The sequence below is a fragment of the Adiantum capillus-veneris genome, chromosome 17 (genome assembly GCF_014529385.1).
Source record: "Adiantum capillus-veneris isolate H3 chromosome 17, ASM1452938v2, whole genome shotgun sequence".
NCBI classification, from domain to species: Eukaryota; Viridiplantae; Streptophyta; class Polypodiopsida; order Polypodiales; family Pteridaceae; genus Adiantum; species Adiantum capillus-veneris.
In genome coordinates this window covers 38,798,823-38,814,893 of record NC_140947.1, presented here as the reverse complement: position 1 = coordinate 38,814,893, position 16,071 = coordinate 38,798,823, and the positions used below count along the sequence as shown (strand labels likewise).

Genomic DNA, 16,071 nt, shown 5'->3' with positions numbered 1-16,071 from the left:
CGTCAGCTCGGAGCATTCTAGCTTCCGAGCCGTGTGTGTGCATAAGTGTTAATTCCCGTCGCAGGTTCCCTTTGCAAAGTGCTCTGTGTGTGTGTCTAAAGTAAAGTAAAGAACTTCGGGTGAAAGCCAAAGCCTACCGCCCCACGGGCCGGTTTCAGCTCTCCCTTCCGTAAGTAAAAGGAACCCTTGAGCACAGTTCGGAGCACTCGCAAACATTCATTCCGTTGTACCTAACATTGGTATTAGAGCTTTGGTAGTGTTCTGTATCACTCAAGGAAAGAACCACAAGGATTTTTTTGCTTGTTGCGGTTGCACGAACCCAAGTTCGCTTGGGCGTGTCGATTCCTAATCGTGTTTTTGAAGAGTGATAGGAAACTCAAGAAAGAAGGGCTTGTCCAGCCTCCCCTTGTGCCTCTTTTCACTCATTGAGAGCTGACCGTGCACTTAGCGACCGGCCAATCGACGTGAGGTGGAAAAAAGCAACCTTGGTGTGAGTGCAAGGCCGCCAAGGGATGCACCCGCGGAAAAGAGCAGAACTCGGGTGAAGAGAAGATCCTTCTCTAACATAGATGCAAGCGAAAGAAGAATTGCAAGAACCTCAAGAACTCAAGAACCCCAAGAACCCAAGTTTCTCGTGAACTTAAGAACCCAAGACCACAAGAACCCACGACTTCAGAATGGTCATCACTCGAAGCGGAATGGATACTTCGCTTGGAGGTTATGAGCATGAGAGAGGCGAAGAAGAATTTTCCTCACTAAGAGGTTTTTCTGACCCTTCCCCATCTACATCAAGGATTGCACTAACTCCAATGGAGGCTTTAGACGAGATGTTTATGGAAAGGAAGTTAGAACGCGAAGCAAGACATGTAGAAAGAATGACAGAAATGGAACGCAGACACGTAGAAAGAAGAGCAGAAAGAAAAGCAAAAATGGAGCGCAGACACCAAGAAAGAATGGCAGTTGTTGTCAAAGGAAAGAGCGACCAACACATGAAAGAGTTCTTGCGACTCGTTTCTCAAGCTCAGACACAGATGCAAGAGATTCGGGAAAAGGAGACTCTCTCAGTCTATTCTTCTGCCAAGCATGACACACAGGATTTGCATGATTATGAGAAGCATGATGATGATTTGATTGACAATGATAAGCATGATGATTTGCATAATCAAGATGTGATTTCTCACAAGCATGATGATTTGCATGATCAAGATGTGATTTCTCACAAGCATGATGATTTGCATGAAGAAGATGTGGTTGTTTACAGGAAGGATGAGTTAGTGAATGCTTTTTCTAGCAAAGCTAATCTCGGGTAGATTCGATCAATCACGAAGGATCGATCTTGGCTCTCGAGCTTAAGTCCAAAGAACCCCCTCAAGAAGAACCGATCTTGGCTCTCGAGCCTAGGTCCAAAGAAACCTCACAGGAAGTATTATGTGTTCGCATGATTGATACGCACGCATTGTTCGAGTGTTTCATTCGTGATCGTTTCTTGTATTTTAGTCAGCGTCTTTATGTGATCCCTTTTTCTAGGCATGACATATTGTACGTTGAGCACGTTTCACTCATGAATGAGCACGAATGTATGCGGATTGCTCATGAAAAGTTGAAAAGTATGCATTCAAGGAAGTCACATTCCATGTCTCTTCCTTGGCATGACACATTCGTAGGAAGAGCACATGAAAGTATGAGCACCAAGCACGGGCATTTCGGTTGTGAATTGCCACAGTTGATTGCTTTAGATCAGAAGAGAAAGATTTGATCTCATTGTTTGCGTGTGTGTGGTGAACGGGTTGGCACTCCGTTTATTTGTTCATCTACATTGCATGCACAGTCTTGAGGAAGACAAGATTTCTTCCACTCACTTTATATGGAATAGGTATGTTCATGGTTTTGTGTTGAAAATGGTTTCAGGAATTTTCAACCATGGAAATTCTTGAAGAAGAAAGAAGCATGACTCTCGACGAAGTTGAAGCATCGAAGGAGCCACATAAGACTTTGTGTCGCTTTCGGCGCGGTCCAAAGAAGCAAGCGTTGCAGACCTTTATGAAGTTCAAGTACCGCACGACAAACCCTATGTGTCCGTAAACAAGCTACAACACGACAATGGTTCAGTCAGTCCGGTCAGTCTAGATTTAGAAGTGATCTGGCACTTTTGTGAGTCTATTCGTAGACCGTGCATGCCCAGTCACTTAGTGTAGATTCATATCCTCTGGTTGCACACAGCATGATCATAAGCATTCCCATCAGAATCCTTCAGGGGAATTTTCCAGTGTATTTAGCCTATTTTACCTATTTGACATTTTTCACTCATTATTTTTAAGTGACTTTGTGGGAAAGTAGGTAGGGTAAATTGAGTAAGTTTGTATATAAGCAAACCTAGACTAGCACTAATTGGCAGAAGAGGCAATAGGAGCCAAGCTCAGTAGACAACTTCTTAACAAGACCCCTTTGCGGTTTCCCTCTCCAAGCAAGAAGAACCATCAGCATCCCCTAGCGTTTCCACATTCAACATCAGCAACCATCGCCAAGCAAGTCCCAAGCCTAGCGTTTTGCATCAACATCATCGCCATAGAAATCCCTGACCTAGCGTTTTTGAGCCCAACAAGCTAGCGTTTTTGGGAGACACATCAACCTAGCGTTTTTACAGATTTGCAGCGTTTTCAGCCACAGCAGTGCAGTGTTTTTCAGCCATGAAGTACCTGCAATTTCAGCCCTAAGAAAGTAGCAGATTCTGCCTGGAAAGACCATCAGTTTTCAGCCTAAACCTGCAGATTTTCAGCGACAAAGACCCACAGAAACAACCCCCCCAAATCAGTGTTTTGGACTAGTCGTAGATTTCAGCCCATAGCGTTTTTGGACAGCAGTAGAAAGATTGCAGATTTCAGCCCTTAGGTCGGTGTCGTCATCCCCGTCGTCATCGTCGACATAGTCTAGACTTGCGTCAGTCTCATGCATCACCATTGTACCAGATTTTGCAATCATAAGTAGACCAGTCTCGTCGACGAGAGTGGGGCCTTCGGAGGAGGGTTTTACAACATCTCTTGTGTCGTTTCTATCTTCTCTCTCTATCTTTCAGTCTCATACACTTGCACGCACAGTGTCCATTCACTTTGTTTGTGTCCATTGCACTCTCTCACTAAAGGAACGGAAGGCTCTCCCTTCCGTAAGTAAAAGGAACCCTTGAGCACAGTTTGGAGCACTCATCTTGAGCAAAGCGCAAACATTCATTCCGTTGCACCTAACAAGAAGCACCTAAGAAGTGGGTAGAATTTAACAGAATTTTCACTTCTGCTTGGATCACAGAAAAATATGAAGATGTCAATATAGCTTGGCATCATATGAGAATGACTACGAAAGACACGTTGAATTACTATTGTCAGAGGTTTTGGGATATCTATCTGCCAACGTCCTCGTTTTGGAGGGTCACTTGAGGGATCAGATTGAGCGGTTTTGTTCTGGTTTGCCAAAAGAAATGCAATGGTATTGTCTGCACCAACAGAAGTCTGACTCTATTCAGAGACTTTTGGGACATGCTAGGCAACGTTTTGGAATGCATGCTGGCTCATTGACTTATCCTAGGGACAAGCCAGTGTCCACCTCAACAGGGAAAGAGTCTTTCAATGAAGAGAAAGAACCATGGGAACTGGATGAAAGTTCATCAGAGGATTCTAGAGAAGCAAGGAAACTAGATGATAGTGCGCTTGAGGGTTCCGACGAAACAAGGGAGCCGAATGAAAGTTCATCAGAGGATTTCGAAGAAGCAAGGGACTCAGACGATAGTGCATCTGGAGGGTTCCAACAAAGAAAGGGAATTAATGAATGGTTCCTTAGAGAATTTCGATGATTCAGATTGAGGTGCCAGTGGATAGGGGAGGCTAGCATAGCTACCAACAAGTCACAAGGCACAAAGGAAAAGAAAAAGAGAGAGAGAAAAAGGGTAAGCTAGGTCTAATGTGTTGAACTTGTTCAAGTTGTTACCATCCCAAGCCTCACATAGAGCATCCCACAAATCTTTGGCATTGGTCTTATCCATTATGGTAAAGTAAATGGATTCACCACGGTGCATGCAAACTATCGCCCATAGCACGCTCATTCAAGTCATCCCACTCTTCATTAGTGTACACATTCTCTCTTCTTGCATGCAAGGGTGCTATCAAGCCTTTATTGATCAAAACATCTTGCATACGCCGCTGCCAAATGACAAAGTTTGAACCATCAAACTTTTTAATGTAGTACTCTCTTTTGGACGCACTACTCGCAGTCATGATTAAGAGAATGTACCCAAAAACTTTATGCCAAATTTCCTAGTACGATTTTGGCAGAGTTTCCCCTAGAATAGGAGAAAAAACTCAAACCAAAATGTAGTACAATCACTGTGTAAGAACAACTAGAAGTGCCAAGAACACATAAAATGGATTCGCAGGAAAATCTAGGTAGAGTATCCTTTGAATGAGGAGTCAAAACTCAAATAAAAAAACAGATAAATTGCTCAAAAAGAACCACCCTGGGCATATATAGCGCAAAACCACTGCTGTGTGACCGCCAACTCGGTGTCAAAAGCACAAAAAACCATCCAGATACATGTCTTATGGCAAGGGTACCGTAAAAGGGAACTCCAACTACTTGTATCACTGAAGGTATCTCAACATTTGAAAATAGCACAGCTCAAAGAAATCCTCCCGCTATTGACCCTCTAAAGGCTAAGGTAGACACAAAAGGACTAGCCACAATCTCAAAAAGGGCTCTTTCGTTCGGATTCTTAGAAACAACTAGGAAACTGCTTAAATAGCCAAAAAATGGCTCCACATGTAGTACAATTGGCAGTGCCTGCAACTCAATGTACATGAGTGACCGCGCTCAAACAGGCACCAAGAATTGCTGCATGCATTAAAAGTGATCCCTGCGGGGATATCTTCTCTCAAAAGAGGTCAGTAGCACTAGGTGTACTCACACAACAATGCATCTGTCAACGCATCTGTCCATAGAGAAATTTCTGTCAAATGACTGCCAAATCATTTGTGAAAGAACTCTGCCTGGAAGTGTTTGGTAACCTAGAGAATCTATGTGTAAACGGGCTTAAAAGCCCCCTTAACCCGTAACCTGTAACCTGTAACCTGCATGTCAGTGTCGATATGTGCCAATTCGTCGGATGGAAATGTGCTAGTCAAATAGCTGCCAAGAATGTCGTATCGAAAACCGTGCCGTAAGGTCTGATCTATGCGCTTGATGCCGATGCTGGGTGTCACTCCTCTATGGTAGAGGCACCTCACCGGTGCGTGTGGCAAACAAAATCGTCCGTGGGAAAACACTCATCCGTGGGAATGCTTGGTGTCGGGGTCGAATGTCGGAGATCCACCGCAATGAGAGGTCATGCCGATGTTGAATTGCAAGAATAGGTGTCAGAATCGATGTGCCGATGCGGAACGAAAAGTTGTCGATGTCAAGGCCACTCTTGTCGATGGAAGCTTCATGCACCAAATTATGCTTGAAAAACACACCTAGTGGGCCTAGCCTCAGTCCCAAGACCTCAATTGAATGAGATTCTAGTGTATCAAGATATCTATTTGGGTGAGATGACTGGATACTATTGTGAGTGCATCAAGAGTTCTGGAAGGATGAGACAGCCACACAATGATCTAGGTGCATCAAGAGTTGTAAAGAATAAGATGGCCAGATTGAATGATTGCAATACGGTTTTCAGCGTGAATTAAGTGTGTGATTTTGTGAATTGCATGCTATGTGGATGAACTGTCTTGTGGGGATGGTCATGGGCATGGTTTGCTTGATTGAAATGTGAAAAGAAAGGATATGAATATGATAATAACAAGATTTAGTAGATCGACATCCATGAAAAGATCAGTGCAGTCTTGATTTGATTGCTCAATGGTTACAATGATCAGGATTTGTATCTGAGACCCTCGACATAAATGTGGTTGATTGGTGGCTGATGTCTTTGTAGAAGTGTTGGATTTAGTGCATGGGTACATAGAATTGATGTCTATTGAAGAAAGTTTCTATCCTTTGGCTGTTTTGCAGGTATAATCGAGAGCGATTGCTATTCTTTCAAGAAGGGGGAATGCCACAAAGTGATGACGTGGTGTGGCTAACTGGAAAGAGAAAGAACTGGCTACCTTATGGAGCACTGGTCTAGGGGCCTAAAACCCAATCATCAAAAGCTTAACGTTGGGGTTGGCGTTGGATTGTAGCAGAAGCATGTCCACGTAGTGCAAGTGAACTGCGCACGTGACAACTGATTGATGACGTGGCAATCTGTACGGATTTCGGCGATTTGTGTTGGTTGTTTTTGGCAGCTTTTCACAAGAGCTTTTGTAGATGCTTTGGGAGTTTGTGCTCTTGATCTGATGCTCTGCTCTTGGGCATTCCTTGTACTGTTTATAAGGACCCCTGAGGCCACTTCTCGTAGAGCATCTAAACGTAGAGTCTTAGACAGAGTTGGACCCTTGGGAGTTGTACTTTGTGAGCATAATAATAAAGAAATACCGAGAGGGGCGCCCGTCTTTGGGGGCCAATGCGTCTAGGGTCAGCTCCACCTTGTCGTGTCGACTCTCCTCCTCTCCCTCTCTCTCTATTTAAATTCAATGATTTTGCAGTTTTAGTTCGTGTGTTGCTATTGATTTCTCGCTTGGAGTTCCAACTGTGTAACAATGCGGTTCAAAAAAGCAAGCATTGCAGTCTTTTTTGAAGTTCAAGTATCATGGCATCCATGCAGCAGAGTGGGCGGACGAAGATTTCTTTGCAGATTCCCCGGAGTTGTTTGATTGCACGGAAGCCATGCTGCTCAGTACCAATGCCTCACCTTGATAAGGGGGGGGGGATGTCACGTGCACATCTAACCCTAATTGCATGTGGGACAAGCTAACTCCTATTTCTAGGGTTTAGGATAGCCTAGGAAGTTTTCTGGCACCTTGGTGAACCTGTACACAAGACATGTATGTCTAGGCACTTTAGATTAATTGCATACCGTCTCATTGCACATGAGTACTACGAGTGTCTGCTAAGTGTAGGCATTGGGGAGTGTTTCCATACAGTTGCTCTAGTACCCAGCCTTTGTATTTATTTGCATGTGAAGCACCTCTTATAAGTGAGTTTATTAACTCATTAATAAGTGACATTTTTAGAAATTGTGGGTTTTTAGTGGCATTGTCCAACCCATCTTTAATGCCATATATAAGTGACCCTAGAGGTCACTTCTTAAGCATAAATCAGTACCCTGAGTACAAGCACCAAGTACTTGCAGTACCTCAGCATCTCAAGCGTTTTTGCACCAGATCAGCCTACAACAACACCCCATCAGCACTAGCGTTTTCAGATTTCATCCCTAACCTCATCGTCAAATGGAAGCCATAAGCCAGATCAGCCCTAGTGTTTTCAGTTTTCAGCTTTAGCCTCGTAGATCCAAGCGTCTACAACAAGTTCCCATTAGCATCTCAGCATCTAGGACCATTGTATCAACATTTGTGCAATCTAAAGCAATACCTCTCTAGCGATAGAGAGAAGGGCCCTTGGAGGGGGGTTGGGCCCTCGGGACCTGATCTGGTTAGTCCTCGACAGCGACCGATGAGCGATTTCATTTGAACCCACCAACGCCCCCCCCCCCCCCCCCCCCCCCCCCCCCCCCCCCGCGCGCGCCCTCCTCCCCTCCATCCTGCTTCAATTCCGACTCAGCTTCAGTGTCATCCCCTGAGTGTTTTTTAGTGTTAGGTAGTTAGTTCTTTGTACTTTCCGTACTCAGACATGGTATCAGATTCAGCAATTGTAATTTTTTGGTCTCATAGGTCATTTTGGCCCTTTGAAGGCGTTAAATAACATTTCATTTCTCTCTCTCTCTCTCTCTCTCTCTCTCTCTCTCTCTCTCTCTCTCTCTGAACCTTCACTCACAGTATCATTCTCTCTTCTCTCTCTAGTGTTTGCACTTCTCTCATGAAGTAAAAGGAACTCTCATTCGGCAAAATGAAACCTTGAGTACGCATTGAGCATTCATCCTAAGCATTCACCATCAATCACTTCCGTTGCACATTACAAGTAGCTTGTCCACTGCCTCAAGTACAATGCGCACGTAACATCTCCCCCTCTTAGAGGTGAGACACAACTGACGAAGTTCTTCCTATGGATGCTTTCTGTACTTCTCATGTTGAAAGCTTTTTGTCACAAACGGGAGCGCATAACAATATAAATACATTCGGATAAATAGAATTTATCACTTATTACTGAAGCCAAAGGATATAGAGAGAAATAGATAGAGAGAGAGATAGAGAGTGAGAAGATTGACCCAGTACTGGGGACCAGAAGATGGGTTGGTCCCCCCCCTTAAAGAGAATCCTTTATTAGGGAGAATCTTTTTACAAGCACAAGAACCGGAGAAAACCCCTCCGTTCTAATTCTCTGACTCGATGGTCGTTCCTTCCCGTAAGGGAAATCCGAGAGACGAGCTCTCAATCCTTTTTCCGTCTGTACTCGGAGTCGAGACTCCGCATACCATTTCCGAATTCCGTTCCCAGAATTCCCAAGCGTAGGCCGAAGCCTTCTCGCTTCTCCTTCGCGATGAAGTATCTGCAAGCGCACACACAAACACGCGACAACAATTCGTATGGCGAATCCACAATAGATACCTGTCGCTCTTGGGAAAAGCGACTTCCGTGCTTCGTAGTCTCGCGATCTCTTGCGTTATCCGGCGGCAAAGTCTTCTCTTGCTCATGTTGGTACCTCCCCTTTCAGTGAGGGCATGTGGTGCTTTTATAGCTCCTTGGCCACGGCACGAATAGCTGCTTGCGTAGAGATCGCGGCCGTTTTTTTTTTTTTGCCTGTTCTACATGAAATAGGGAGAGAATTCGCTGGCTCGTTTTAGTGCTTTATTTTCTAAGTGGCTGCGCACTTATTAAGTGGGCGGCCGGCATATTTCAAAATTGGTATGAACCTGCCCAAAAACTCAATAAAACCTTATAAGTTTAAAAACAATTCCTTTCACAACACTTCCAGGCGTCCCTGGATGCAACCACATGCACAAATGTAATGCATACATGATTCCTCGCGGGAAAGCGTCTGCTCTTCCCGGAAAACTCGTTAAAATATTCCGCTTTTTAAGAAAAGCTTCTCAAAACCCATCTTTATTCTTGTGCTTGCGCGTTTGCTCTTCCCGGAAAACTCGTTAAAATATTCCGCTTTTTAAGAAAAGCTTCTCAAAACCCATCTTTATTCTTGTGCTTGCGTCTTTACGCATATTCCTCTTTCCAGTTCGGATTTCCTCTCGACTATGGATATCCCCTTTCCGATGCACCCGTCACCCACCTTGTGACGCATCAGGAATACCCATTACCTAGTCCTTTCCTACCGAACTTACGATACAATCCCCTTCACGATGCTCTATGTCACCCATCCTATGACGCATCAGAGATGTTCGTTCCCGGATGGTCGGATACTTCTTACTGTTGCTCCCTGTCACCCATCCGTTGTGACACATCAGAAGTACCCGTCCTTGGTGGGCTTACAGATATTCCCTTTTACAGTGCTCCTATCATTACTTTGAATGACGCACTAGGGATACTCTGTACTCGGATGTCTCCAGTGAGAAAAACAATCTCACTTAAAATTCCAATAATTCAGTTAGAATTATTTTCCATGTTGTTCCAAGCGAGAAAACCCTCTTACTTATAAATCCAATAATTCATTTAGAATTGTTTTTCTGTCAGATAAAGCCAATTTAGCAACACTTTTGATGCTTGTGGATGCATAAACCGATGAAAACTCCTCCAAACCGCTGGGACTATGGATATAGGTACTGCTGTGATGTAAAGACTGACCAATCGAGTTACTAGGTAGACGTACTACTCTCATAGAATACCAACCTTGATGCTGATTTTTCCTTGCGAGCAAGTATTGCCATCCGAATAGTCTTGTTGTGAAAAGATTGTGGGTGAAGATGAAAGGTAAGGGTGCTTGGAGATATTTCCAATGGTTCCATGTCGACGGAAGTAGATGCATGCTACATGTGAATGTGAATGTAGAAGAGGGTTAGGGATGATGATGGATCCTTCCTCCAACTCCGTCTATATCCTTCGACGGAAGTGGATGCATGCTACATGCGAATGTGAATGTAGAAGAGGGTTAAGGATCCTTCCTCCAACTCCTTCCATATCCGCGTATGAGGCGAACAGATCTTAGTACTCAAGATCTAAATCTTTGTGTATCCAATCCTGATCTTCGTTCATGATGAAGAGGTTATGCCTTAAGGGTATCGAAGACATAGCAATAAAGACAGGAGTGCGCCCGATGCGCTATGGACCAAGGGTGGGAGTGGCTATAGACCAAGGGTGGGAGTGGCTAATAGGTCCGGGGTAGGATTGCGGCACTCCGGAGTGGGAATGCGGCACTTTTTTGGAGAAAGAAATTCTGAGAGAGGCTCTTACCCTGTGTGTTGAAATTCGTGCTGAAGTTAGGAGGCATCCCTCCTTAGGACGTGCCACTAATTGAAATCCATAAGGGGATCCCTGCATGCTAGGCATCGTGACATACATCTGTCCTAGAAAACCAAGCATCCATACTCCATATGCACCAAAAGCACCTATGCCATATGGTCCAAAAGCACCTGTTCCATAGGGACCAAATCCCCGTGAAGGCATACTGAACTGACTCTTGGCTGCCATATCTGAGAACGCTGGAATCGGGCCCAAAAATCCCAGGCTGGGTGGCATTTGCTGCGTTTGTTGTATCTGCTATATTTGCTGCTGCATCTGATTGGCCATTGAATTTGATCTCTCTTGTTAGTTGTTTGTTTTGGTTGTTCTTACCTCAGCTTTTCTACAAAGAGAGGGTTGACCACCCCCTTACACTGTCTAATCATAGTGTTCCTTTGCTTCATCTTTAGGCAAGAAGATGCTCCACAAGAACTTCAGTTAGGTTTTTCCACATCAGATGGATTATGTTATGCCTGATACTGCTCTGCTTGGGCATCGTCATCACCTGCTTCATCTTGTTCCTGTTCGTGCTCTTTGTCCCCAGCCTCTTATCCACTTCCTCTTCCACATGCTCATACTCTTCTTCTTGTTGATTAGGAGGCACTTCCATGGTCGATTGCTGCAGTGCTGGACCCCATTATTTGGAGACAGTCGCCTAAGCTTCGATACCACTTGTTGATTAGGAGGTACTTCCATGGTCGATTGCTGCAGTGCTGGACCCGATTATTTGGAGACAGTCGTCTAAGCTTTGATACCACAAACTGACGAGTCCTTGACAAGGTGGTAAAAATACTGCAACAATACTGAACTGAGCTGAAACGGCAAGCTGAAAGTGGAAAACATTGTAGACGAGACACAGAGTTAGGAGCATTGGCCCCTTAAGTAGGCGTCCCTAGCGGTATTTCTTTATTTCATAGATGAACTGCTGCAATTACAACTGTTTAGAGTGATCACACTCACAATCTGATACGATCTCAGTATTGCAATCTGAGAACTAATGGCACCCTGGCCCTCTTTTATAAGCACTTGGCCCCAAAAGCTGCAGAAGCAGCTAAAAAATTATATGTTATTTTTACAAAGGTGCTGAGCACATAATCATCTGATATCAATGATTGGTGTCCAAAAGCACATAAAATTGAAGTGCTTTCATAACTATTGTGCTCATAAGCAACCTCCAATGTAGGAAAAAGTGCCAAGACAGCCTGTCTGTACGCTGCCACGTTAACAATTTGTACACCTGTCACATCAACATGCCACATCAGCACCTGTGAATTCCAGTGTGATTGGCGAGCAGCTGCGCTCTATCTTGGGCATTTGGGTCCTGTTCCGGACTGGCTCTTCCCTGTCCAGTCTATTGCGATTCTGCGATGTCATCACTTGTGACATAGAACTTCATGTATTGTTTGTGTGGATTGCAGGTACATGAAGGAGTCAAACGCTCATTGGGAATCTTTGGGAGCGCAACGACAATGCGCGAGTCCGGACCAAAGTGGTCCTATCTTACATTGTTTGAGAGTAGAAGATCCTCAAGATTTGAAGAAGCAAGATCCAAAGTTCAAGGACAATCCAAACTTGAAGAATGGCTCGTCCAAGAGGAGGGAAAAATCAGTTCCAATGGTGGGAGGCAGCTCAGCCTAGCCTCTTTTTTAGCAGCACCAAATTTCTGTAAGGCAACTCAAAGCTTGATCAAGCAACACATTAGCCAAAAGGTATGCTTGATTAGGCTATCAGTGACTTGTTTTTGATGGTCGTGAGATGCTCCTTAACGGCTTCCTTTTCTGCTTGACTCTATCTTCCTTCGTATTGGACATGCAAAAGTTGCAATGTTGGTGATATTTAGTTCATGGACATGGGGTAATTATTAATCACATCAACAGTTTTTTTTTGTTCGCTACCTTTCTTGTGATTGATAACACTTAGAATGCATGCATGCTCTATCTTGTGTGTAGGAAAGCAGAGAGTGAAAGCATTGCAAAACCCATCGGATGTCTTGCAAGACTTTGCCAGGAGGGCCGCCTTCTGGAGGCAGTTCAAGCTGTGGAGGTTAGTGAGAGGGAAGGTCTCCGCATCAGCAGGAATGATCTCTTCTGCCTCTTACAGGGATGCATCAGACAGAAAGATTTGGCTGCAGCCCGTGAAGTCAACTCCCTCATTGCAAGAAGAGGATTTGACATAAACAAGTTCTTCGGGAGCCATTTGATTCGCATGTTTGCCTCTTGCGGGAGTTTGTCAGAAGCAGATATATTGTTCAGAAAGCTGTCTAATCCAAGTGTCTATACATGGCATGCCATTATTGCTGCACATACCAAGCTTGGACAAAATGAGAGGGCCTTTCAGTTATATAACAATCTATTGGATTCCAAGTTGAAACCCAATGAATACATCCATGTTGCAGTACTTAAAGCATGTGCAAACCTTACAGATATAATACAAGGTAACCTAATCTACTCCTACATTGTTGAGGATGGGCTTGAAACAGATTTGTATATTGGCAACACGATGATGGACACTTATTCAAAATGTGGCCATCTCCAAGATGCCCAGAAAGTTTTTACCAAAATGAGCAATCGAGATGTGGTCTCCTGGAACACTCTTATCACAGGGTATGCAACACATGTGCATGGGTTGGAGGCTATTCAACTTTTGCAGCAAATGCATCAAGAGGGTATGCGTCCAGATGATGTTGCTTATTCAAGTGTTGTCAAAGCATGCTCTAGCATGAGTGATGCAAGGAAAGGAGAGCTTATTCATCATTCTATTATTGAGAGTGGCGGTGGAGGCGATTCTCATTTTTGTAATATACTTATTCACATGTACATGGAGTGTGGGAGTGTGGAGGATGCAAACAAAGTTTTTGAAAGGCTGCTAGATCGAGATGTTGTTACGTGGAGTACCATGATTTCAGGATATGCTCATCTTGGGCATGGAGCAAAGGCCCTAGAAGCATTTGAGAGGATGCAAGGAGAAAATTTGAAGCCTAATAATGTAACCTATCCCAGCGTTTTAAATGCTTGTGCCAGCTTACTTGTCCTTGATGAGGGGAAATTAATTCACTTCCATATCATGCAAAGTGATTATGACCAAGATTTCTACATTGGTAGTGCTCTGATTGACATGTATGCGAAGTGTGGGGCTCTCCAAGATGCGTTGGGAGTCTTTGATCGGTTTCCAGCACCAAATGAGATAACATGGAACTCGATGATTGCTGCATATGCTCAGACAGAGCATGGTGAAGAGGCACTTGAACTCTTCCAACGTCTTCAGGTTTTAGGTTTCAAGCCAGATAGAGTTACATATCTCAGTGCTTTGAAGGCTTGTTGCAGCATGGCAGCCTTGGACTGGGGCAAGCTTCTCCATGACCAAATTATCAGGCGTGGATTTGTAACCGAGCTTTCAGTTGGCAATGCACTAATTGACATGTATTCAAAATGTGGGAGCCTTGCAGATGCATGCACCGTCTTTGGAGACATGCCAAATCAAGGGATTATTACATGGAGCACGTTGCTCGCTGCATATGCGCAGCATAATGACTATCTTTCAGTTTTTGAATGCTTTGAAAAGATGCAGAAGATAGGTGTGAGACCAAACAGTGTGACATTTGTTTCTCTTTTATCGGCATGCAGCCAGAAAGGTTTTACTGACAAAGGTTATGAGTACTTTTTCTCCATGAAAGCTAGTTACGGTCTCAAGCCCACAACTGAGCATTACAATTGTTTGATCGACCTTCTTGGTCGTGGAGGACGGATGCACGAGGCAGAGCATTTGCTTGCAACAATGCCGTTCCAAGATAAGTTTATGGGATGGAAATCTTTGCTGAGCCATTGCAAAGTTTACAATCAAGTGAAGAGAGCCAGGCGTTGTTTTAATAGGCTGGTTGTTATTGATCCCAAGGATGCCTCTGTGTATGCTCTTATGTTGGACATCTATGCGAATGCGAACATGTGGAATGAAGTGCGCGAAATACAGGAGATGAGGAATCGGGCTGGGGTACGTGGGAAGCTGGGGAAGGCATCTATTCAAGTTGGCAATGTATTTCACAGCTTTACTGTAGGTTGGAGAAACCACCCAAAACAGGACGTTATTTACAAGAAGCTGAAGACAGTAGGGCTCCAGATGGAAGACAAGGTCTCGTCACGGAAGCTATTTAATCTAGTGAGCTCAATTTTTGAAGAGCACAAGGATGATTTGCTATGTGGGCATTGTGAGCTACTTGCTATAGGCCTGGGACTCACAAGCACAAAAGAGGGTACAACTCTGCGCATTTCCAAGAATTTAAGAGTGTGCATGGATTGCCATGCTGCCACCAAATTCATCTCCGAGGTAGAAAAAAGAGAGATCATGATCATGGATACATTCCGTGTTCATCTGTTTAGAAATGGAGAATGCTCTTGCAACGATTGAACTCAATTTTTCAACATGGGTTCACCAAAAGTTAAAACATTTTTGGAGAGCTAAATATAACTGGGCTCTCAAGCTTTACAGATAAAGAGGGAAGGACGGTTGTCCAGGTGAAGCATGAGAAAGAAAGAAAATAAGAAATAGAGTAAACGTCATATTTTTGTCCTTTGGAGGCCGGAGTCGACCTTTAGGACTCACAGATACATCATTTATTGCATTCCACTCTAGGTATCAAGCTTGTGTATGTGGACCACATCAGCATATCAGATAGCAGCTTGCTCTTAGAGCCTCAAACAAGTTAGCTGTTTAATAGACGATGTGCATCCAATAAATGATGGGGAAAGACGAGAAAGTTTGTGAGAGCCAAGGTCCCCTTGACTTCGTCCTCGCTCGGCTCTACGTGGAACCCCCTCCCCGGCAACTCAATGGTGTGAATTTTAACTCTCTTCCCAACCATATTTATCTCCCTTAGGGTCTTGGGTATATTCTTGACCGCCCTCTTGGAGATGAACCCATTGAGCTTATTGCCTCTGACACCTCATCCCTTGTTGGTTCATACTTGATCTTTTCCTGATCTTCTCGTCATACTTGGTCGGATCCTTTGGATGCCCGTAACATTTTCTCCCCCTTCAACAAGATCATTGTTCCCAATGATCAACGTAGGGAAGTATTTAAAAAGAAGAATTTTCGAGTGTACAAAACACTTTCCAAACTAACAAGATTAGCCATGGTCAATTTGCCATTTTTAAAAGCTTGGTGTCTCCTTGCAATATCTTGAAGTCAAAAAATTGTTAGTCAATCTAGCAATCCCATAAGAGATCATAAATGAAGATTTTTTTAATGATCGTTATGGTTTTCATATCTAGAGTACTTATTAGTCTATGATTCTCTATGTAGTGGAAAATTTGTTACTATTTTCTCTACCCTTTTCACAAATGTATTGTCCTCACTGATAGCTAATTACTTAGAAGCTTAAGTTGTTCAACTAAAAAGATATTTGACAGAGGTGTTCCATACCACATTGTAAAGCATTCTACACAACTAACTATTGGACCAAAACAAAGAAAATGATAATCCAATAGAAATTCCAGCTCAACTATATGGATACTTGATATGTGTATCCCATACCACACTGTAAATCAATCCATAGAACTAAGCGAACTTTTTTAGTACATGTTTGACTAGAACAGATCATTTGTGTCAT

The 16,071-nt window shown here is 43.7% G+C and overlaps 1 protein-coding gene across 2 annotated transcripts; it reads left to right on the top strand.

Annotated features, from left to right (window-relative positions):
- The first annotated feature begins 12,066 nt into the window (after positions 1-12,066).
- LOC147437095 (pentatricopeptide repeat-containing protein At2g03880, mitochondrial-like) lies at positions 12,067-15,618 on the top strand. Of its 2 annotated transcripts, XM_086486601.1 has the most exons (3): positions 12,067-12,178; positions 12,288-12,323; positions 12,419-15,618. In XM_086486601.1, exons 2-3 carry the CDS (start codon positions 12,313-12,315, stop codon positions 14,868-14,870), a joined length of 2,463 nt encoding a protein of 820 aa, XP_086342727.1. In that variant the 5' UTR covers positions 12,067-12,178; positions 12,288-12,312; the 3' UTR covers positions 14,871-15,618. The 2 variants fall into 2 exon arrangements, with proteins under 2 accessions (XP_086342727.1, XP_086342726.1); XM_086486600.1 differs by having other exon boundaries at positions 12,117-12,323.
- Positions 15,619-16,071: the final 453 nt, after the last annotated feature.